Raw genomic sequence first — 24,637 nt, forward strand, 5'->3', positions numbered from 1 at the left:
CTCCCTGCTTTCATCACCATGCTGCTGACCTCAGCTGAGTGTGTGTATGCACATGTTCACAGTGTGTGTGTGAGAAGAGGAGATGATGTTGGTTAACAGTGTGCTTGTGAGTGACGTGTGTGTGTGTATACAGTGTGCGTGTTAACACAAATTGCAGCTGGTTGTCGCTCAGTTTAAAAGACGCACGGCTGCATTTCAGCACTTCATCTCTCTTCAGCTTCTCCTCACTCCAGTATGAAAACACACGTCAAGTAGCTGCGAACAGAGATTGGATAGTGTAGGTTTGTCAGGAATTTCCAGCCATATTGCAACGTTTACTTATTTAAATGTTCATGATTAATAAAAATCTAGAAATGAGAGCAAGATTAAGATAACTGTAATTTTTACACTCGTGTGCCATGTTAAATAGAGTTAAGATCACTTATATCTTAAGGGTAAGGGTCTCTTTATGCTTGTGTCATGAAAATATAACTTCTTTTTGCCCAAGTACTTTATTTAGTCAATATAAATTCAGAATATTATTTATTAGGCATGCAACTTTCAATATCAACCAGTCCCCCCACTTATTTTCTCTTGATAACCATGAAAAATGTACATCACAAATTCCTAAAGTCCAAGGAGTCCTCTTCTTCTATTTTGTTTTTCCCCTAAGAATAATACAGAACTTTATTTATTTATTTATAAACACATGTTATCATTTCCTGTATTATGTTCAACGTCACAGAACGCGTGTGTGATTCAATGAAAACAGACGGAGGAAGTCACGGCACTGTCGAGATCTTCCCATATAAATGGTTTTGTCTTTACTGCGAAGGCTTTGCTGCCAGCACTATTATTATTCCGTCCACCACCTGCAGGGCTAACTGGATCTCATCCAGCAGTACAATCTGTTCAGGGCTCTCTGTTCTCTCTGTCCTTTAGTGCACCAACACACTCCGCTAACAAAGCTGAGTGATAATGGCTCTCTGACAGTCTGTCCTACATCCACCACAACATGGTGGGACACACTCAGACTGTGTGCGCTACATCTTATGGGGTTCGAGTATAGTGCCGTAGTCACACAGTGTTTTCAGGAAAATACATGATGAAGGCTGAGAGGTTGTGTGCTTATCACACATTCAGTACACTGAAAACTTAGGGAGCACACTTCACCTATCAAATGGCTGTGTAGACAGACATTAAATACCCAATATTATCAACATGAGAAACAGAAGTGCTCACGGTAAGTCAAAATTTTAAATCAAACCTTAATTAATTTTCACTTTTTATGTAATAGTGTTTAAAATAGTTAATATATCAGTCTATGAGATCGAGTCAGTGAGTCAAAATTTGAATTTTCTAACTCCTGATTATCAGACTCAGTCAAAATGTTGATTTAAATTACATAAGCTGGGCAATATACTGATATTATATTGCTATCATGATGTGAGACGAGATGTTTTCTTAGATTTTGGATGTTGTAGTATCGTATAATAATATATCTTTTCCCGGTTTTAAAGACTGCATTACAGTAAAGTGATGTAATTTCATGAACTTGCCAGACTCTTGTACTATTTCCCTTTACCCACTTAGTCATTCATTTCACATTACTGATGATTATTTGTCAAGAATATAACTGTGTAAATACATTACACTAGTAGTCAGCCCTGCAATATTGCTGCAATATCAATGTATTGGGTTAAAAATATTCTAACTAGACAAATGTGGTAATGCAAAATGTTTGACATGGCACAGAAACAGTCATCATCTAATTCAGAATTATAGTCATCTAATTATAATTAATTCTGACATCACTACAACAGTTAAGCCTTGCACCCCTATAACACTGTCAGACTTATGATGTACAGTTTTTTTATTTCACACATTTTTCTTCCTTGTCAAAACCTGGCACTACATTACCCACAATTCAAGTTGGATGTCAACAGTTCAGTGGGAGATGGTGGTGTTCTTGTAGTAACTTATGTATAGTGGTCGGCAAAGGAAATCTGTGGAGCCACAAAATATATTTGAGTCTCATAATGACAGTAACAGCCTATTAAGTCTAAATTAGCCTGTACTAAATGAGCATTTATTGATATGTTTTACCACAGCATGGCCACTGTGCAGGGCACTATTAATGATTATTTGGTAGGTTAACTTTGCAGAGCTGGCAGTGAAAGCAAACAAATCTGTCCACACACTATGAAACTCTCTACTTTATGCCAGGACTTTTACTTTTTTGGATTTGGCATCTATAGCTAACCAGCAAGGGAGACTCAATGCTAGCTGCTGCTATCAGAGTTTGGCAAAATTTCAGGGAATAGGTGCCAGGAAGTAGATGCATTACACACATTTAAGAGGTTGAAATGTTTTCATCGGTATATAGGGTTTACATTTTTACAAATGGAGAATGTAAGAATATTTTTAGGTCTACAACACTGATAATCAAAATTAGAATGTTTAAAAGTTCCCTTTTAAGTTCCTGAATCTGATTTAGGAAGTCCGAATTTGAACCTTGAGTTTCAGTCTAGCCCCCTTTATGTATGTATTTTTATTATTTCAAATCTTTAACTGCAAAGTATTTTTTTTCCTGGTCAAAATTGGCTCCCATATATAAACCCTAAAGGCTCTGCATACACATACAGGTGTTCTCAGTTAGCCTGGCTGATTGCACCTTAGAAATGACTCCCTGTTCACTACATAGAATTCAGACCGTGAATGAAATGCACTGAGTGGGTACATTTATCCACATATGCTGAATACAACATATTAGTATTACATGATTTATGATGAGACCCAAATCATGTCAGTATAGTTGTATAGGAACACATGCCAATCAAAATATGAACTCATCAGTAACTTGGTCAAAGGCACTTTGTCTCTAGGTAATAAAAATGTTTTGTGAATTTCACCTGTTAATATTTTCACCATCTGACAGAGGAACAAACATGGCAACCCTCCAGTCACAGAAACAAACCAGAGAAATACACTTTTCAGACTTTTGAAGTCATAGCTTTATTTTGGTGGTTGTACAGACAATAAGATATAGCTGCCTCGGTAAATGAAGGAATATGAAAAACAGAAATCCATTGGTCACTGGTGTAGTGTCCATCTACACCGACTGAATCTAAGGAGACGTTACAGTTGAGAACCAAGACAGTAACCACTTCACATTAAAGATCATGCTGCTGGCTCCCCTCTGAAAACAGGAAGCAGTTTCAGCAGCCTAGAGTCCGTTCAGTGTCTGTAGGCTTCAATGTTTAACAGTGGAGGTAAAGTCACTGTGGACACACTGCATGGTCATGGATCAGACAACTTTAAATACGGTTTAAAATGAAATCATGATGTTTTGACACTTTCAGTTTACATGTCAGTATCAGGATGAAACAGAACTAGAGGGTATTTACAAAATAAAAACAGGATACTTCTATCCCAATGCTTCAATAACAATAATGTGACAGTATTCAGGGTGAGATTATTGGTGCTCTCGTACAGTATGTAATAATTAAAATTAAATTTACTGACAACATGAATGCTGGGTCACTGATCAGGTAATCTCATGATGTCAAAATGACAATTCTTGGAGTCACTGCACTTGTTTTGATATGTAACAACATTTGCATAAACCAAACCAACACAGGTTGAAGCATTAATCAAATAAAAACTTTTTGCAGCGTTTAGTTCAGAAATTAAAGCCTTCTTCGTAAAATATAGCTTTTATACATAACTGCTAAATAAAACCGCAAAACTAGTATAAGTAAGAGGTTAAAATAACAATAATATTAAAAAAGGGTTGTGAAAAAATATAATTATTTGCATTTAAAAAAAAAAATTCGCCCTTCACTCAAAGTGCTATGTGGCTCTGGGGGAACCTGAGCACAGAGATACCTCACGACAAATCAGGATCAACTCTCAAACATAAAAAAAGCCATTTAAGGCCTCAAACACACTCATAAAAAAAAAAAAAACACACAACTGCTCGATTCTTACCCTTAAACCGCCGACTTGTTAAACAAAACCATTTAAAGGACAGGAAGGTTAAAAGTAGAAAAAAATACGGCATTAATAATAAAATAATATTAGGTAGAGAACTTAAATGGACCAATAACATTCAGTCAGCTTCAACGATCCCACAGTTTTTCCTAGACTGCCCAGCTTTTGATACAGATTATGGCATCAGATAACACTGACCCGTCCACACACACCACCAGATTCACATTTGGGTGTGGACGAGTTCATGGAATATATCTTTAAATCAATCCCTAAATGTAACGGCAGGTGAGTAACATCTGGATTTTAGTCCGTCACATCAGAGCTCCATTAAACTTAGAACTGAGGTCCTAAAATGTGCTCAACTACAATATATTGGACTTGGTATCATTCTCACTGTGAGACGGGAGAACTGCACACTTCTGAGAGGTGGACGGTGTGAATCAATGTCCGACTAGTTGATGGCAGGGTGCAGCGGCGGGCAGGGTGAGACGTTTTTCTGCTGGGAGCCCTCTGTGTCGTTTATCTGCGCCCCTGGAGTCGCCTCCTCGTTATACAAACACCTAAAACCGTCGTAATACTCATCAGAGTCCCCCTGGTCTCTGCTGCTTCGCCGCCTTTCGTGGCGGTGCGTGGGGCTACAGGCTCGCTCCTCGTCCTGGATTTGGGCGCTGTCTAAGATGTAGACAGCGTTTGCCGGCAGGGAGAACTCCAGGCTGTGGAGGTACTCGTCTACCATCTCTTTGCAGTGGATGAACTCGGCACTGTCGACCTGGGAGAGTGGAGACATCACAGTGGGTCAGACGCTCCAAGACGGAACTAGATTAAACAACAGTTTACCTTTCAGGAGGAGTGAATATTATTGATTCTGTTATCTGTCAGATTCTTAATTGATTCCTGATTAATTTTCTTTGTGGAAAAAAAGTTGGGCCTTCATAGTTTTTCAGAAATCAACACAAAGGTGACATTAAGCCTGAACACAGTGTAGAAACAGGATAGTTAAAAAAGGCATACATGTGACTTAGGTGTGCAAAAGCTCCACTATTTAACTCTTAGTCTAAGAAAATGTGCTAACCCTACCTTCATGGGTCTAATGTTACCTCGATAATGGACGTGCTGCTTGGCTGAAAAGCAGTGGAACTCCTGCGTAGACTGTCAAACACATGGCATTCCAGACATTTAAGCTAAAGCTAAAAGTAGCAATGTCGTCATATTTCTTAAAGAAAGGAAACCATACTTTGCACTTTCTCGTTGCAAGTTTTTAGCGGCGTAGACATGAGTTTGGCATCAGTTTTGCAATGCACAACTGTCAGAAAAACATGTTGGCATTGATAAAAGGAATCGACGAGCATGGAGGCACACGATTCCAATTTCTAATTGGTTCTCACTTCATATCGTTAATGATTTCTGAGATGATCAGTGTCAACTGTGAAACCCTTCATTGACCCTGACATAAGGTATAAGTACTTTCTTGACAAAGGCAGGTTTGTGCGCTAACATTTTAAGTTGTAGGTTTTGTGCCAAAGTTCACTAAAATATCCGATCCCTCAATTAGTGTCTTCAGTGCAATCGTTACTCTGACCATGTTGGATCTGCAGAAGCAGCCGAATGACTGCTTTCACCAAAACTGTCGTTTTTTGGCAGTACGGAGTATAACTTTGTTGAGCTGAGTGTGCCTACATGTGCCTTTTTTATCCAAAGCAGTCTCCAAAGTAAAGGCTAATTCTGCACTGCATACGGTGCACGTTCATAAATTGGAAAGGGATATGATCATTAAAAATCACCACGGGACACTAAAGTGCTGCTAGAACACCAAAAACAATGCAATGTTTTCTGAAATACCTCAAATGTGTCTTTGGTATTTCTGTACTGACTTATATTCAGATTCTGATGTTTCTGTAGTAAGCTATAATCAGCCAATATCAGCACACGCCAATGTACTGGTTTGGCTCCAGTACATTTTCCCCATGTGTCTCTAAAGACAGGTAAAGATATCATATGGCCAGCAGAAAGCCTTCCTACCAGGCTGTCATTTCTCTTACTTGTGCTTTCTTCAGCAGATCGGTGAAGACGGAGAACCAGTCGGGCGTTAGCGCCTCCAGCTCCAAAGTGATGATGGCCAAAGCCAACGTGGAGCCCTTGAACTGCCAAAGCTGGTGGCAGGCCATACAGTGCTGCACCTGTCTGGTCCACAACGCCGCCTGGAGGCCCGCGGGCCTCTTCTGATGCCCTGGCTCGGCAGGGAGCGTACCGGGGTCCGTTGCCGAGTCCCAGCTGACGCCGGAGCCGAGCCCGATGGACGGAATGAGGTGAGGGTGGCCGGAGACAAGCAGGGCGTGGAACTAGACCGGAGATGAACAGGGGAAAGTGAAGAGGAACGAGACCAAAATGTTAGCATAATGATGTCGTTGTTGTCCCATTGTTCATCCATCGCTCACCCCTTTACCTCTACTACTTCATAATTCATATCAGCGTCAAATACACCAGTGCATTTAACGTCCGACCATGCATATCTGACAAAATGTCAACACATCATTCATTCCTTTGACCCAATTCTCACCCAGGACACTGTCCCTCTACAGTCTCTACTCTTCAAGCGTTCACTGCTGCGTCAAAAGCTTTGTGCAGGACGACACTTTGAGCGCCAGATAAAATCTCACCATCAGGTTTTGCTAAGCGGAGACCCACCCGTTTGCCTGAGGAATCATAGTAACCTTGTTCGTATTGTATCGTACGTGCAGTGCTTTTCTGTATTCCCATTTGTAGGCAGGAGCTGTACATCACAACCTGAACGGGGGCTCCATGTCACAAGGACGCTTTGAGGTTTAGGGGGAGAATTTCTTCACTCTCTGGTCACATGGTGATTAGAAAACAAGAAGAAACTCACACATCCTTCTGATGTTACTTTATTACAGTCAAATGTCTGTGTTTCTTTCATGTTGTGTTTAGCTCATCCGCTTTAGTTTGTCTCTTACTCTGTAGCAAAACAATAAGCCATGGGGTTTTTAAGGAAAGTGGAATTCACTGGGAGGTCGATTCAGCGATGTGGTGCGAGAGTCAAAAAGTAATCCCAGAAACAGCTGCTCGACTTCTTCAAACCTTCCCTCTTCTTCCTTCAAGTTTTCCTTCTTCGCTCCCAGTATGGAAATGCAGGGAAATCAGGGTGATGTAGCAAACAAGGAAAACTGTTTGTTTAGATTAACAGTCCGAATTCTCAGATGGTGACAGACGTGAGCATCACATGGCTGATTCTGCCTCTCAGAGTTTCACTGGGATGTTGGAGCTTATTGCGAGGTGACGACGAGGCATCTCTGTAAATCCTCTTATCCATTCATATCAAAGTGTCATGGTGGAGAGTCTGTGACAAATTATCGATAGATTTTATTAATTGCTGTTTTATAGACAATAGAGACAATAGAGAATAACACTTTATTTAGGAAAAGGGAATGCAGAGTAATTTCTTCAGGGCCGGGGGAATGTAATTGTGAGATACTTACAGTATTGTTCAGAAGTATTTATTTGAATAGTATAAAGGAGAGAAAATGTCTTTATTTTATTATAGTTTTTATTAATACATTACGTCTCTTTATTTTAAAAGTCTTGGATTTTTGTAATGAAGTGATGCGACAATATTAAATTCACAACAATAACTCCACACGCTGTAAACCTACGACACCAATCTCAGTCCGATCCACAAGCCGTAATACTGTAGTAAGGGGAAAGTGCCATTTTTAGTTTTTGCAGAAGACACTGAATCAGTCCAAACGTGCCAAACTGCTTGTTGGTGACAGGTTATGGTTTGTGGCTTTAAAGAAATCTATCAGTCCTCCACCAATTTCAATATCACAAATCTAACGCTGGTATTTATTTGTTGAGGGAATGTAGGCTGTCCTTTGGTCCGGGATGAGAATACTGTCTCACTGAACACACGACAAGACTTCACAATTCAACTCCTGGTGCAAGTGAATCGATATCTTCTAAAATTCACTATCAGATTTATTTTGGAGAAGACGTGTGTCAGAAATTACGGCGTCCACTAAAACCGAGTAAGTTGTTTCTTGGAAGACCCTTTGAATAGTGTGGATCAATACGTGTGTGAAACTATTTCTGTCAAGAATATTATGGGCTGTATTCATAAAGCATTCAACTGCTGGCCTACAACTGGTTCTGCCTCCTCATTTACAGCTGGGTGTAGTATTAAGCTACAGTTTGTTTTACTTAAAAGCACTTTCACTGTGACCCATAAAGCCATGCTGCTAGTGTGGTTTTGTTTTACATGTGTACAGAGTTTACAGTTTAAAGGTCCAGGGGTAGGATTTATTGGGATATATTGGCAGAAATGGAATATACTATAATGTGTTTTCGTTTCCTTAGAATAATGAGCCGTTTATATCTACACAGGGAGCAGGCCCTCATCTACAAAGTTCACCATTTTGCACCACCATGTCTTACAGTAGCCCAGAACAGACAAACCAAACACTGGCTCTAGATAGGGCCATTTGCATCGGCCACTGTAGTTAGCAGCCCCTCCGCAATGACTAGTGTCGTGAAACTGCTTCATTCAGGGTTTTACCGGTTTAAATCACCAGGTCCGTTTGTTTTGTAAAGAAAGAGACCTCTGCGGATAATTCGGCTCCTGGTAAAAACTTTCTGAAAACTGGAACTGAAGTTAGCAAAGAAAAAAGATAAGCACACATTAGCATGTGCTGGGCTATTGGCCTGTCTCAGACATGCCAAGTAGTGTCAAGAGAAACACTGATTTGTTAAGTTAAACTGCTTAATTCGGGGTTTTACCGCTTTTAATCACCAGGGGTCTCATTTATGAAACAGTGTGTAGGATCCATACTAAAAATGTACGTACGGACAAAAGCCAAAAATGGTGCGTGCCAAAAAATATTCAACTTTCTACAATCAAGCTTCCACCCCACCATCTGCGTCGCCAATTTCCCCGTCTCCAAAATGTTAGTAAGCATGGGTTCTCCCAAGTTTCTCCCATCAAGTCTGTTTTTATAAATCACAACTTTTGCGTGGGAAGGAGCGTACGCCTCTTTCAGGCCTTGTTTTGTGCCTACACAGTGTTTATAAATGAGACCCCTGGACCTCTGTGGATAATTCGGCTCCCGGTAACACTGAAGGAAGATGTTGATGAAGATTCTTAGTCATCCCGGTCATGGTAATCTTAAGTGCTACATCGTAGGCAAGTGGACTTGCTTGAGTTTCTTGAAGACGTTTCACCTTTCATCCAACCAGTCCATTAGAGCTGAAGAAGTCTTGGATGAGAGCTGAAACGTCTTCAAGAAACTGAAACAAGTCCAGTTGCCTACGATGTAGCACTTGAAAACAATGAAGGAATTCCAACCACAGGAGGTTTCAGCTGGTTGCAATGTGCAATCCTCACCTCTAGATGCCACTAAATCCCCTAAATCTTACACACTGTTCCTTTTAAATAACCGATTTTAAATACATTTGCCATAATTGTGATACATATATAGATATTCATAGTCACCAAAATTACTCCGCTCTATCTGAAGCCCATCAATATTTGCTTTCCTTGGCAGTGAAGTGTCAGATGTTTAATCACTGCATCCTGGAGGACTTCTTGTTAAAAGCATTATGAATACAGCCCCGGGCCCAACAGCATGACGGGACCTAAATGTCGTTGTGCGTGTTTGTTGACAGTTCAGTCAGTGGTTACCTCTTTAGGCCATGATTTGTGAGGGTTTAACAATTTAACTGCTGTTAACAAGCTGTGAAACAAAATTGTGCCATAAACTCAGTGACACAGCATAGGATTTTTAACAATGGTGAAACCTTGCTTCGACATCAGAAACAGTCAACAGCTCACAGCATGTTGTAGATTCGACCCACTTTGTCTCATGAGGCTTGGGAGCCTAAACGATCTTCTATCTCCCCACACCCCCTCTGGTGGGAGCAGGGTTTGGGTGTCCACTGTAGGGCTGCGGGTAAGTTAGTCAGAAGTGCCTTGGCCTGATATGCAACACGCCTGTTATTTTGCTAGCAGCTTGCAGATGCAGTCTTACGTGGAATATACGGCTCTATTCAGACCTCGTGCTGAAATGTGTCTTTGTAGCTTTTTGTCCACATACACAGATTTCTGGTAATTGGCCTGGGTTACACTCTAACTTGGGTTTGTCCAAAATAGAGTAGGAAATGGATCCTTACTTAGCATTTAAAGGATGGTGTGACACTAACGCAGGGATTTTAGGATTAGCGGTTATTAAAGGCAAGATTTATCCCATCTGTTAGACTAGATGTTTAAAACAATAAAATATCTGTTGCATCACAGCTGAGGTCAGGCAGCATAAAATTATTAGACATTTTATTATATTCACCAACACCTAATTATATTTTAGTCAATTTTATTCTGATTTATTAGAAGACAAATGTAAATCTAACATATCCTCTAATCAGACTGTTTGATTTAGAGAGAAGCATGATTTTATTTTCCCTTCATGCCAATGACGATGATTAAAAAGGGACGGACACACTCCAACCACGACTGAATGGAGTTTATAATAATGGGCACAATGAGTGAAATCACATAAATGCACAATCTCTACCAGGACCAATCTTTACTGAGGGGGCGGGGGGGTTGTGAGGGTTTGTAAAACACCATCTCAGAGCAAAACATGATGCAAGCATGATGGTTTAATGTGTGCTTTTGTACTGCTGTGTTTTTAGGGCAACATCAGGACCAGAGCTGACAAAGCAGTCCAGCCAGCTGACTGTGAGATGCTTTAACAGCTTGGTCCAGTTAAAAAAAACAAAAACAGAAAAAAAAAAGTTTGCCTGTCTATCTGCTAACTTACTATATGAATGAAGTCGACTGCCGTCGCGGTGTACAAGTCCCAGTGCAGCTTGTCTAGAATGATCCTCTCCATGCGAAGAATCTCCGCTGTTGAAAAGTTGCATCCGCTCTGCACAACCAGGTCTTGAACTGAACCTATTACCTGTTTAAACAGACACCAACAAAAGGGAAGCAAATAAACGTATTGTTTTGAAATAGCATCGACGTGGGTGTTGTTTTTTTCTACAGCTGTTTTTTCTTTTGGGTGGTATTTGTGTCCTGAAGAAGATCTTACCTCGTCCTCCTCGTTGATTTTGGCAGCCAGGACCAGTGAGGTAAAAGCGATGCATTTCAGGTATTTTGGTTGGGCCTAAAGGAAGAACTTAATTAGTTCTTAGAATCCAGACAGAGCTATGAATTTAAAAACAAACATCAGAAATCAACAGACTCTGACTACAAGTAAGTGAACTTGGGAAATGAGAACATGAAAAAGAGAAAGAAAACAAATGCAGCTAATTGTGCATGTTTTTAACAATGGGGAAATTTCCATTATTTCCTTTTATTCTTAAGAAAAAAAAAGAAACAAATATAGATGTGCACAGAAGTTGAAAACTATTATCACATGTTGTAGCCGTCTACCTTGACAGTGGACAGCAGTCGGTGGAGGACACAGACTCCCAGTGCAAAGGTCTCTGGACAGAAATGAAACAGCCGGTTCATCTCTCCGAGCCAAAGGATCACTTCTTGGTGTTGAGATGAAGAGATGTCAGCGCCCTGAGTGATCACACAAGACACTCACTGGTTAATAAATGAAAGATTAAAAAGATCCTAGACTCTGGGGGCCCTGGCAAAGAGAGATATCAAACCCTTGTCCTCACTAAGGATATCCAGCTGTCATACTGTAGCTACAAGGGGCCCCTCTTAGGGGGGTTAGGGGGAAGCAGCGGTGCACAGCTTATTGCCTTTATAGGGGGTTTAAGGGCTCATTTATGCTCAACGTTAGATACGGAGACGAGGACATGCAGAGCCTTGTGTCCAAACTTTGCAAGGATTTTGTTCATCTTTGTGCTCTTTTTCTAAAAGCTTACAAATATGGACAAAACAGAGCAGTGCCACCGGAGTTCGTGGAGGCAGTGTGACGTAGTTCAAGTGAGATACGACTTAAGGAGACAACAAAGAAATTTAAATAATGGCATAATGGAACAAACTGGTATTATAGTGAACGTTTGGATGTATATAATGGCCACATAGACCACCACAATCTACAATGCAGCCTCTGTTTAAAGGTACAATAATACCACTTCATGCCTTCTATTGGCTGTATCTATGCCATCATAAAAGGTCCGAAGCAAGAATGAGGGCAGTGACGTTTGCAACGTTTGAAATGGACGCATCTATTTTTGTACATTAAGGGAGTATAAATGAGCCTTGAGGGAGTTTAAAGTTGACATTGAAAAATGTGCCAGTATGCATCAGAGGCCCCTCTTCCCCTTTTTCTTGTGGACATTTGCCTTTCCTGACAGTGCACCCTGATTAGAAGTCAGGCATTTTTAAAAGCAAACACTTAGCTGTGTTTTGGTTCGGTGAAATTGGCCTTTTGTGCAATATACGCCATTAAAAAGACATAACCAAATCAAGTGAGGCATCTCTAGTATATTATGATACACAGACCTGCACCTTTTACTATTAGTCCCATTTACTCACAGATTTTGTGCTCCTACTTTTACAGAAAGTCACTTTTTAAGAGTTAAAGGAGAGCTGATATAATTCTAAACAAATGAGACCACAGTTGGGCTTTTTATTTCACCTGAGGAACTGTTAGTGTTCCTCAAAATGAAAAAGTTTCCTGTTAATCTTATTGTTTTAGGTCACATAAAACAATCTTGCCTTTTCATTTCACTGAGAGGACCAAGACTGTTTTTCTGTCGGCCTCCATCCCTTTTTGTCGTCATAGAAAACCACAGGCCACCTTAACCAAATATTCTGTTTTAGCTGCCCAGCAAACCAATCTTGCTCTTCATCTACACATCTGAAAATGACTGTAGTATTGATTCACTAACATTAAAATCTGACACAGAGCATCTACAAACAAGCTGTAAAAGCACAGCCCACATGTCTCACCTGGATGCATCCGTTCTTGAAGACAGGTACCTTCCACAGGCGAGCCTCCCTGACCAGAGCAGCCTCCAGCAGGCCGACCAGCCGACGGCTCTCCACAGCTCCTGGGTTTTTCATCGCCTCTCCAGCGCAGGCCAGGCTGCACCCAGGGCACACACACCTGATGGAGGGGAAGAGGAGACAGCAGATAAGAGATCATAATGGAAACTTCCATTATAGTGCACAAATCCTTCATATGAACAAAGAGGTCAAACATTAAAAACATCTGCTCAGTATCTTTATTTTCAAGCCTAATTTCACCTTCATTTCTCTGTGAAAGATGTGAGGAGGATGCATCAGTGTGGCACCGTCCCCTTTTTGGGAGGTAAGTCAAAAGGAGAGGGAAGACAAACAAAGGATCTGAAGGACAGGGAAGTTCTCTGCACAAATTTAGCTCAAAACATCAACTCAAACAGCTCTTTTTAAGTTTCAGACGGGTTTAAACAAGTATCACTGTGCGTGATTCATGGGCTCTGGCCTACAGTTAGTATAATCTGGGTAACAGTTCAACAGACCAACAACCCTCTGCTCACAGAGCCAAGTATGCAGCAGGAAATCGCTCAGTTTGCAAAACAAACATCGCCATTTTTCAGACTTTGCAGGCTGGCAGCGCAGGACTGATTGAGACACTATTGTGAATGCAAACCGTTTCAAAAGCTGCACACATCCAGGCGGGATAATGGGCTGCAGCTGCTGCAGCCTCTTTGCACAGTTGCTCCTGCTGCTGCTGCAGTCAACAACATTTGCCTTCCTATTTTTTTTTTTTGTTATTTTGCTTTGCTCTTACCTCTTCGATTTCAACTGCAGGATATCCCTTCGACGGCAGGTGCATTTATACGGTTTTTCTTTTAGTCCATTTTCACCGAAAGCAGCAAACAAGCAAACAACAGTCGGATGCTGTTAGAGGAGACAATCCCGGGTAAAACGACGTGTTTTCGCGTGAATGTACTGGAAGTAGCCGCATTATATAAAAAGATTAAATAAAACTAGCTGCGATAAAGCGCCAAGTGCTTCAAAATAAGCGAGGCAGAGGCGAAAATAAGCGCAAAACAAGGCAGGAAGCAGAAAATCGAGGATTGAGGGCAAGCTGTGTTTTGAACGCTCCTGGCTCCGCCCCGCCGTGACGTCACTGAGTCTATTAAACAGAAATGTGTTAGTGGGTCAGACATACGGGACCCCTCACACAAAATGGTCGAGCTTTCACTGGAAATGGAAGATTTCTGGACTGACTGTGTGGCCCAGGGATAGCTCATGTTTGTACAAGTGCTGAATTATAACTACAGGAATATTCCGTTTATGTGAATGAGTCCTGCAGCAGCTCTGTCCTACCTGCAACCTGATTATTTCTTTCTCATGCAAGCTGGTGTTTGTAATAAATTAATAGCTTCTAAAGGGAATTTGAATCATGCTAATCCCCCTCATCATTGCAAATATAGCTAACCTTAAAATGGATCATTTCTGGCATCTTATTTTGAGCTTGTTTGACACCTGCTCATTTGTATGCACATTAAAACAACAGCTTTAAAGGGACAGTCCACCCCAAAATTTAAAATACATATTTTGCTTCATACCTGTAGTGCTATTTAACAGTCCAGATTGTTGTGGTGTAAGTTGCCTTATGTTGGAGATATTGGCCATAGAGATGTCTGCCTTCTCTCAGATGTAATGGAACTGAATGGCACTTGGCTTGTGGTGCTCAAATCCCCACAAAACAAACAAACAAAAAACTCAACAGCAATGTCTCTTTCCAGAAATCATGACCCAGTTACTCAAGATAATCCACAGAGCTTGTTGTGAACACTTTTATGTAGGAACGGTTGTCTTTCTACCAAACTGCAGCAGCTAATCGTGTCACTATGCAGAGGGAAGCGTGCATCAACTCATAGATGAAAGGTCCGTGCTTGTGACAGTGTGAGATGTAAACATAATGGCGTCGTCCTCAGCTGAGCTGTAACATTAAAGGTAGGATCTGGAGGATTTTCAAACAAAACAAAATATAGACATATACAAATGAAATCCTGCTTAATCATCACCTGTGGGTTTCTGCTCATGTGTGGTGGTGACTCTGTTTGCAGAGCTCCTGTCCTTTAACTGTATTTTGATGTTTTTGTGAGCTCGGACCGCTTCTGGGCGGAGATTTCCCCAGCCAATGAGAGAGCGCAGGTGCCATGCCGGAGCGTGTCCGAGCGTGCACCAGCGCAAGCCTTGCCTGAACCTCTTCTGTGAAGCCTTCTTCCGTACCTCCAGGCTCCGTACACCCGGGAGAGTTGAGCCTGATAGGAGGGGCCGAATTTGAATGTGTTTACAAACAGCAACTGGAAAATCCTCCAGACCCTACCTTTAACTAGCTCAGTTGTATGAACTAGCAATAATTGCACCCTTTTCTGTGCAGTGATTCGGTTGCCAGGTGTAGTTTGGTAGAAAGAAAATAGTTCCAACATGAAACTGCTCACAACAAAGTCTGTGGATTATCTTGAGTAACCAGATAATGGTTTCTGGCAAGAGACATTGCTGTTGAGTTTTTCAAATGTATTTTTTGAGCACTACAAGCCGAGTGCCATCTAGTTCTACTATATTCAAGAAAAAGCAGACATCTCTACGGCTGATATCTCCAACACTTTGCAACTCACACCAAAACAATCTAGACTAATAAATAGCACTACAGGTAAGAGGAAAAATATATATTTTTCATTTAGGGGTGAACTGTCCCTTTAAAAGACTTCCATGTACTTTATTCCCTTCGGCTGTATGAAAGATTTGGCCATGACACACCCCACACAACCTCACTGCAAGGGCAGGCCAGGTCCTGCAGCCTCGCCTCTGTGTTTGCCTTTGATTTTACTTTTAGGCTTTCTCCACAGCAGACTGTTTGTTTAGTCGCAGGGTGGAAAGCGCAGGTGTAATTAACAACATGAATGATGGCTTTGTTCTATTTACATGTGACGTGCAGATACAGAACACTACTGTTGTCCATGATGACGAACTTTGAATAGAGCGCCATTTGTAAGTCAGAATGTGACTGCCATTAAAAGTCAATTAAAAATAAACCTGATTAAATTAAAATAAAAAAAGTCATACAGATTAGCTTTGCTAGCAGAGTTGGACCTGTGTGACGCTGACCTGTGGCAAAGCTGGACCACTAACCTGACGAACTGAGCAACTGACCCACAAGGTTGGCATATGGTTTGTGGTGATACAATAAATGACTATTTTGTTTGGTTAATAACGATATAAAGTTAAACAATAGGGGCCTCAGTTAAATAAACCAAAGGAAACAGAGACTGTTGCAACCAGCAAATATTTGCTTAAAAACCACACACAATTAATTGCTAATAAACATTGTTAATCATTAATTTTCTACCAATCGACGAATCCATTGATCAATTACAGTAATCCTTTCAGCATTACCCGCAAGACAGACTTATCAACTGGCTGACCAAAGTTGCTATCAACGAACCAGAACCAGATGCACTTGAACTACCCACGGGTATGTATTCAAATGCTGTATTATTCCTACAAATTTTAAACTCTATTTTTAAAAGTTTACATGTAAATGTGTTCAAAAATGTAGGTCCACTACAGTGGGGACCTGAAGTATGTATACAGTCTATATCAGTGGTTCCCAACTGGTGGGTTGCGGTCCAAAAGTAGGTCGCAGGTCCATTCTGAATGGACCGCAAGTGATTCACAAACACGTTGAGTCTTTATTCTTAAGTACAGTGAATTCCGACACAGAGCTTTTATTTTGAGGTGCCATTTCCTGCTGTAGATCGAGTGACTAATGGACAGCTAGGCTACTTAACAGAGACAGCAACCTAGCTTAACAATATGGCCAAAGGCAAGTATGACACTTAATGTATTCAACCGTGTGGACCTTGAGCCAGTCCCTCCAGAAAAACGCGATTATGTGATCGCATAATTCAACGCATAATCAGCCAAAGTCCGCATATTCATGCGTGGGCCGCATTTTTTCAAAGACGCCGCACTTTCGCGGCATTAATCGCAGATTTCTGCGTAAAATGCGCAAAATAGGCGGGGCTTGCATGATTTCATAATCCTCGCATTTTCGTTGCAAGAGGGGTTTTCCTTGTGAACGCTCTCTGTAATGTACAAACAACTGTTGTGTCTCTCTGAGGCTTGCTGTGTGCGTCACGTAATGAGACAGGGCGCGCACTGGGCAGAGTCGGTGTGATGTTTCTTCTCCTCCTGTGGGGAGGAGGGGAGAAACCTTCCAGTGAAATAACTCTTGACCTAAAAGAGCTGGTTATGATTTTAGGCATGAATGTGGGATTCGGCCTTAGAGTAGCTGCGCTCCCGTCATCTCTGATAACGAGACAAAACGGGGAGACTGAAAGCGCACATAAATCACTCACTCTCTTACGAAGTCAAAGCTAAGAGAAGTGCTGTCTTTAATGACAGTAGTTTGAGAGAGATTTGTGACAGAGGTTCGAAGGGAGGTTCTCCCAGAGCGCGTAACACCAGGGGCAAATCCCACTGCGGTGCCAAAGAGCACGTGACAGGTCTCTGTCGCCTGACTCCTTTCAAAAAGCGCTTAACCAGCAGGTGCGCAAAAACAGATCTCTCTCCATAGCCTTCATGACATAATATATATTTTATTTATTTATTTTTACATAAATTGTAGCATATTCTAGCTACAGAACTTGTTTGACTCAGCAATGTTTTGTAAGTTTGAGCCATGTGTTTATTAAGGTCTGAAATAAAACAAGATGAGAACTTAAATATTCCCTGCACTTTGTGTGATGTAGTATGCTTGCTTATCATAGGAAGTAATTAGAAATGACTACATTAAGGTAGTAGCCTAGTGAAAACAGGGTGTTGGGGGAATCACTTTTTTCCTCTTTTTCATCAAACCACAGTTTTTGCAAGTTCCCGCAATTTTTACAAGTTCCCGCAATTTCATCGCATGAAATTGCATTAATATCCCACATATTCCATTGCATTTTTTAAGAAAACATGCCACATAATCAAGGACTTTTGCCTGCAACAATCACAAAAAAACTCCGCATTTTTCTGGAGGGACTGTTGAGCTAATGACTAAGGAGAAATCTGGACCCCAGGGCAGAACCAGTTGGGAACCATTGGTCTATATGATGTAACTATACACATAACATCCACACAGAAAATACCATGACCTCATACAAAAAAAATCTATTTGTTTTTCCCTTGCTATCATTCCCTGATAAGAAAAGGAGAATCTGACATATTTTCAGGGCACCACAGTCCTGACGTACACTGTTTGTTTGCACTGCAGTATGATGACCTGCTGCAGGCCCGGTGTCAGGGTGCGTTTAAATGGTACAGATGACTCTGACCCAAAGCAAAGGGGGGAGGCCATGCAAAGGTCTGTCCCCTACTGGTGGTGCTGGAGTGAGATTGTGGATGAGAGGCCTGTTTTGGAAAAATGTACCCCTCTGTTGATACCTCCTTATGGTTGGTTTGACCTGCCGCACCCAGTTTTTCTGAATGTGGGTGTCACAAAGTCAGAAATTTAAAATCACTGCCATCTCAACTGAAACCAGCACCATGAACATAACAAAACAAGTGCCAGGCTGAGATTGCAACACCGGAGGATGTTGCAATCCTCACTCAGTGTTGCTCAGTGACAGTTTTTAAATACACTAGCCTGTTTTCCTTTTTTCTCCCCAAAATCAGTTTGTAGCACAAAGGATCATGGGAATTACAGGACAAAAACACATTCAGTGGAAGATCAAAATTACTTTCACTCAGTCTGATCCAGTTTTTAGTCCAAGTCCAGTCTTTGTCCAAATCAAAGGTCTAAGAGCAGAGGGTGTCATGTGCTGAACAGACTGTAAAGCCCCTTGAGGCAAATTTGTGATTTGTGATATTGGGCTGTATAAATAAAATGGACTTGCTGTACCAGAGACGTGTTAGTGTTGTGCAACAGACTGCTTCATGCCACTTTACACTGACTAACCTTTAGGGATCGGACAGCTTGGCGTACAGAGTGCAGGCTGTGCAGCAGTGCATACATTACATTACAAAGGTTGTTTTGTTTGTGACTTTGTGATTCTACGCCACCAGGAAACCTCAGAAACAAGAGTCAACAAACTTTCCCTAACACCACTAAAAACAGACGTGAGCTGCGGGTGGAAAAGTGTTTCCACTCTCAGTCACCTCACACAGCTGACTGATAAAAAACAAAGTTGACCAGTGTGTCTGACCCGAGGTCACGACTGGAATGTTGATAAGGAGGAAGAGTCGCAGCGAGCGGCATATCTGCGTGTTGACAGAGTGTAACAGGCAGTGGGAACACAGTGGTTGTGTCCTGTATCAAGTCAGGTTGCGTTTGACTTGCACATTGTGTTTGTTCTGCGGGCTCGGAGTTATTCTCACACACTCTGGGGCTTGAACCCGCTTGTACAGTAACTTTGTCTTTCTCTTTATCCTACTGTCTCCTTGTTAGCTGCTTTCTGCTGATGTGATGTGTTTGCACAGACGTGTGTGTGTTTACATTCCATCAGTCTCGGTCATACCAGTGGGAATATGACTGAGCGGAAAACTGTTGATGTTTATGGTTTTGAGTGTTAAGCCGCTCCCTGTTGGTACACTGTAGGAACACAAGCATCTGTGTCACTGGTTATTTTTATGTTGGTTCTGTGTAACTCTGAGGCTGAAACTCTAATTCCCAGAGGAGCAGGGCTCAAAAATAACAACTAATGTAGAGGTAAAAACAAAAACATCAACCAATATGTCATTATTTTAAGGTTGTTTTTTCAAGCCAATGAACTTTTCTCAAACTAACAAACTCACCTGTCAATTGAAGGATACGCCTGGCGAAAGTCTATATTTTGCTTGCTCTCAACAGATCCCTAAAACAATCTCTCAATACTTTCCAACTTCCCTGCCCCGTTGTGGCTCTCTGCCTCAAGCCCATCTGTTTCCACTGAAGAAGGAAATCTTTAAAACCTTTAAACCAACTTTTCAGGGGATTCGTGACTGTACAAAATGCTGCAGTGAGGCTGTTAATCCGATCAAATAAAGGAGATCACATAACCCCCATTTTCGCATCCCTGTGTTGGCTTCCTCTTAGCTTCCTGATTGATTTGAAAGTTTTACTCATGACTTTTAAAGCACTACATGGCATAGTGCCAGTATACCTCTGTGAACTTTAATGCCCCTATCTACCTGCACACACTCTGAAATCGCTCAGCAAAAATCTAACTGACAGTCCCTCGATCCAGACTTAGAACCAGAGGAGACTGTGTGTTTGCTGTCGGGGCTCCAAAACTCTGAAACAGTCTCCCTGTTGAAATTCGTCTTGCAACCTCACTGAGTTCATTTTAAATCACTTCTAAAAACTTTTCTGTAACTTAGTTTGATATGGTTTGTTGTTGATTTTTGGGGTAGGCAGGGTGGAGGTGGAGGTGTGTCTTCTTCTTCTGTCATTATTATGACTGTTATTATTTGTTACTGCATCCTTAAAGTGACTTACAAACTCTGCACATCTGTTTATAGTGTTCAGCAGTGAAACATCTTGAGACCATGTCAGATTAATGTATTTTTTAAAGCTATAAATAAATCAAGTCAGACAGAAAACTGATCAGATAACAGAGCTAACAAATCCTAAGTTTTATAATTCACAATAAACAATGATACAATATGATTAAATATATGCTAAAATACAATTCTAACTGCTGCAGAGGACTGTGAGATAAGCGGACCTTGAGTTCGGTTTTGATTTTATTTCGGTCAAATTATATGTTTGTTAACTAATTCTGTTGCATTTATCAACTAAAAATATCAAATACCAGCTGGAAACATCTTAAAATTGCTTCATTTTCTCTCCATTTCATCAAAAAATTATATTTTAGGGGCTTTCCTTGTTAAAGTAAAACATTTTTAGACATCATTGGATGGACCCTTCTAACACCTGATGGAAAATTTGACATTATCTTTTTAAATTATTTAATTTTTGACATTTAACTTTCTAAATGATTAACTAACTAAGCATAAAATTGGTGAAACATTTCTAAATTATGAAAAATTGTAAGTTGACGCCATATTTATGATGGCATACATGCGTGTTGGCCTCACATGGAGAACAGTAACTATTTGCCTAAGAGATGACACGCTGTTTAAATATTGCCTTAAGCACATTTGTCTCATTGAAATGGTAATGATGCATACAGTCAGAAAATCTGCACTTGTGAAGTTTAAAAGATGAAACATGTAACATGAATTACCCAAAAGGAATCCATATATAATTGTATACACTGCGACAGTATATTCACAAGGGAGCCTGCTTAAGAGATGAAAACACTCACAGAACCTTGGGGGAGCACTGGCTTCAACTTCCTGGATCCTGAGTGTGAATCAGAGAAGGAGACTTGTTACATGTTTAGCTTGGTATCTCAGTGATGGTTGGAGTGCAGTCTGCTCTGATCAGTTTAACAAGAATTTACAATGTGTCTGCAGACCCCCCATGTCTCCTCTCTACCCCCTCAGCCAAAGAATGCTCAGCACCACACTGTAAATCAATGTCAACCCTGAACCAACTTTGTCCTGTCAGGGAAGCTTTGTGCACTTGGCTGAGCACATTATGTTCCTAAAGTCACGTCTGATCTCTGACTTTGATCACTGCCTGTCGGACCAAACTGAAATGGTTTTTCTTTTCTTTTTATCTTTTGAGGCCCCTCTCGAGCATTGTCGCCTCAGCATCGGCTTAGCTAAACTTATACGTACATACAGTGCAGAGAGGGCTGTCCAGATTTCCAGGAGCTCACTGTTTGAACATAATGTGCTGAGTACACTTCTCATGGTCCGTATCTCTATAGATAACCACGGAGAAGAGGAAACTTTCACATAATGTTCCTAGCATGGCTGTCACTATATACCATAATCCTGCCAGAGTCAGAATAAGGTTTATTGCCAAGTAACTTTTCACTTACAGGGAATTTGCCTGAATGTTTGGTGCATACAATACAGATAGTAAAAGGAAATAAAGGCAAAAGTACTGCAATAGTCAATAACACAAACAGAGAACAGAAAAACTACAATAAAAATATGAAGAAGATACTTGAAAAATACAATAACAAACAATATAGATGTGTTAAAATGTGTTGTGCAGGATGTGTAAAAATATTGATTGGGAGCTGTGTAAAAGTTCACAGTGCGGAGAATATGTGCAATTTACAGGGATAATAGTCCAAGAGGTGCTTTATTGTAGAAGACATAAAAAGCTGCTTGAGCTTTTACAATTTCACAACATGTTTTCAGCTCTAAAAAGCATCTTTTGTGTCGTACTCATAACCCCTGCACATTGTCATCTCACCTGCAAAAAAACGATCGATCAAGATCTTAGGCTGAAATATCTTTTTAACACATTTTATTGCGAGTATAAGGACAGAGTGTGGGAGTCCTCTCTGCTGTAACTTCATAATAAAATAACAGAAAAGCAAAAATGAATGTTTTGTGAGGAATTTGTGTTTGTATCTGTTTTGTTTTGTAGGCTCATTAAGTCCAGGGTGATTAATCTCTCATTCAGTTGCTTTGTCTAAATTGAATAAATCATCAAACAAAAGAAATTAGGGCTGCAACTAAATATTATTTTGACATATAAATGTGATGATTATTTTTAATTCACTTTATTTGTATGTTAATTCATAAATTCTTTCATCAATAAAATGTCAGAAAAATGTCCGTCACAATTTCCTGGGGCCCAAGGGGACTTTGACAGATTGCTTATTTGGTCCTACAAAGTATCCATAACAAAGAGAGAAAGATAGCAAATTGCTCACATTTGAGAAGCTTGGACCTAAACATGTTGGGTGTTTTTAACGATTTAATACTTAATTATCAAAATTGTCGATGATTAATTTTCTGTTGATCAACTTAGCAATTAATTGACACTAAATCGACACTAAAATCTAATATTGTTTTTATCAGTCTGGTCACCTATAACACTTGTTTTAACATTTTAATGACTATGAAAATGTCGTTGGGACCTGCTTAACATTGAAATACAGTTACTAACACTACTGAATTAAGAGCGGTTTTAACTTTGATGTCAATTTATTTTTAATTTTTTTAAGATTTTAACAGTACACAAACATAAAAAATACAGAACAGAAAAAAAGGGCGACGACAACAACAAATGAATGAAAATGAATAAATAATACTAATTATAATAGTAATCATAACTAGTCCATACCAACTGGTAGCTTTGTCACCTTCTACCTATGCCAACCCTCAATGCCTACATGCAGTTTCACATAGATTGACCTGTCAGTGAGTAGAACAACGTGGGACAGACAGAATGACACACTTACAGTTTCTGTGATTATGTACAGCATACCATACCATGACTTAGTCATACCAAAAATTAGAAAACAAACAACAATATTGGGCCACAGGGGGAGCCACAGCGATCGGTCACATTTTAGCCATTTTTAAGCAAAAAAACGTGGATCAAAGACACAGACAGACACACCCACAGACAGTTTTCATCATTATATAGTAAGATAATGATAAGAATTATAAAATAAAGGATAAGACACTACCAGCTAAAGGAAAAAAAGTGCAATGATATGTCAGTTTGTAGACAACATCCATGGGGTAAAGACCATGGGTGGTCAGGGAAGGTCCAACAGAGGCCTAATGCCCTGTCAGATAGAAGCACAGTGTACAGTCCAATGCAAAGAAGCAGTCCAATGTGGTTCGTCAGCTTGACTCTTAACCCTTCTGATATGTTCAGTAAAGAATCCCCAAAGTGGGAGTTAGACAGAGTGTACCGGATTTTTTTCAAGATGTACAAGAAACCATGTCATTTAGACATTTTGTAAGGCAAAGAGGGGAGGCAGATTTCTGGTAGAATAACCCTTTTTGCTATGACTATACCAAACATAAGAGCTTGCTGTAGTGCAGGGGAACACGTCAAAGAGCAGTCCAGTATCACAGTGAGAAAGTCAGGGACTAACTATTTGCTAGATCCTCCTGAGACCTGAACTTGAATTTCTCCTAGCTATTTGGGATCAGTACGACCCGAATATGTATAAAAAACTAAACATAGGTCAAGATAATTAAGTCCCAATGTCCTCAAACGAGACAACAATAAAGTCCTAATGTCTTTTAAAGAGTACTTTATAATTAACAGTGTCTGAGCTTGGTACTGTTGCTAAAATTGGTCAAATTTGTTGCCATATCAAACTACAAACATTATTAATCATAAATAAACAAGTTTCAACCATAAAATGTGATCAGGTTTTGGACCTTGTCCACTGTTGTATCGGGATCGGCTGCAGACCGACTTGTTTTTATTTGGATTAGTGTATTGTGCTCTTACTGCCACTAGATGGCACAAAAAAGTGTCCTTGAACGAGGACAACAGGTCTAAGTTAAGCAGAATGCAGTATAAAGTCAAGTAAACCCAAAATGTGATGTTCTCATATGAGGACACAGAGTCTCAGGAGGTTATATGTTACAATACAATTGAAAAATGTCCGCCCAGAAATTCCTGAGGTTGGGGCAAGACCAGAAGAGGTGACCTATGGTCCCCATGCCTGATTTACACTTGTCACATGTGGCATGCACAGAGGGGAATATTCTGTTTGATTGTAGAAATGCAAGCCATGGGTGATGCAGTGAAAGTCTATCATTAATGAGACATGTTTTAATCCTTTGTAACCCTCTCGCCTTAATCTGAAATCTCTTCACCTGTATCCT

The 24,637-nt window shown here is 40.4% G+C and overlaps 2 protein-coding genes across 3 annotated transcripts in view; one reads left to right on the plus strand and one right to left on the minus strand.

Moving 5' to 3' along the window:
• Positions 1–7,411, plus strand: part of septin8a (septin 8a) — a 48,121-nt gene extending 40,710 nt beyond the window's left edge. Inside the window, exon 10 of one of the 2 annotated variants that reach the window (XM_033633711.2) lies at positions 6,027–7,411. In XM_033633711.2, the coding sequence (XP_033489602.1) occupies positions 6,027–6,195 (169 nt within the window). In that variant the 3' untranslated portion in view covers positions 6,196–7,411. The remainder of the gene's footprint in view (positions 1–6,026) is intronic. The other variant, XM_033633719.2, reaches the window with a different exon arrangement.
• On the minus strand, positions 2,978–14,051 carry ccni2 (cyclin I family, member 2). The gene is made up of 6 exons (XM_078172562.1): positions 13,722–14,051; positions 12,899–13,055; positions 11,417–11,551; positions 11,073–11,147; positions 10,800–10,940; positions 2,978–4,741 (listed from the first exon to the last, which is right to left on the minus strand). Exons 2-6 carry the CDS (start codon positions 13,010–13,012, stop codon positions 4,424–4,426), a joined length of 783 nt encoding a protein of 260 aa, XP_078028688.1. The 5' UTR covers positions 13,013–13,055; positions 13,722–14,051; the 3' UTR covers positions 2,978–4,423.
• Between the last annotated feature and the right edge of the window lie 10,586 nt (positions 14,052–24,637).

The sequence above is a fragment of the Epinephelus lanceolatus genome, chromosome 11 (assembly GCF_041903045.1).
Source record: "Epinephelus lanceolatus isolate andai-2023 chromosome 11, ASM4190304v1, whole genome shotgun sequence".
NCBI lineage: Eukaryota > Metazoa > Chordata > Actinopteri > Perciformes > Serranidae > Epinephelus > Epinephelus lanceolatus.

What these genes read in the sequence shown, in the direction of transcription:
- ccni2 (XM_078172562.1), bottom strand. Translation starts at nt 13,012, where the DNA reads ATGAAAAACCCAGGAGCTGTGGAGAGCCGTCGGCTGGTCGGCCTGCTG. An exon ending in GACTGCTGTCCACTGTCAAG is followed by an intron (nt 11,148 to 11,416) that starts GTAGACGGCTAC and finishes TTCTTCCTTTAG; the next exon opens with GCCCAACCAAAATACCTGAA. An exon ending in AAATCAACGAGGAGGACGAG is followed by an intron (nt 10,941 to 11,072) that starts GTAAGATCTTCT and finishes CTGTTTAAACAG; the next exon opens with GTAATAGGTTCAGTTCAAGA.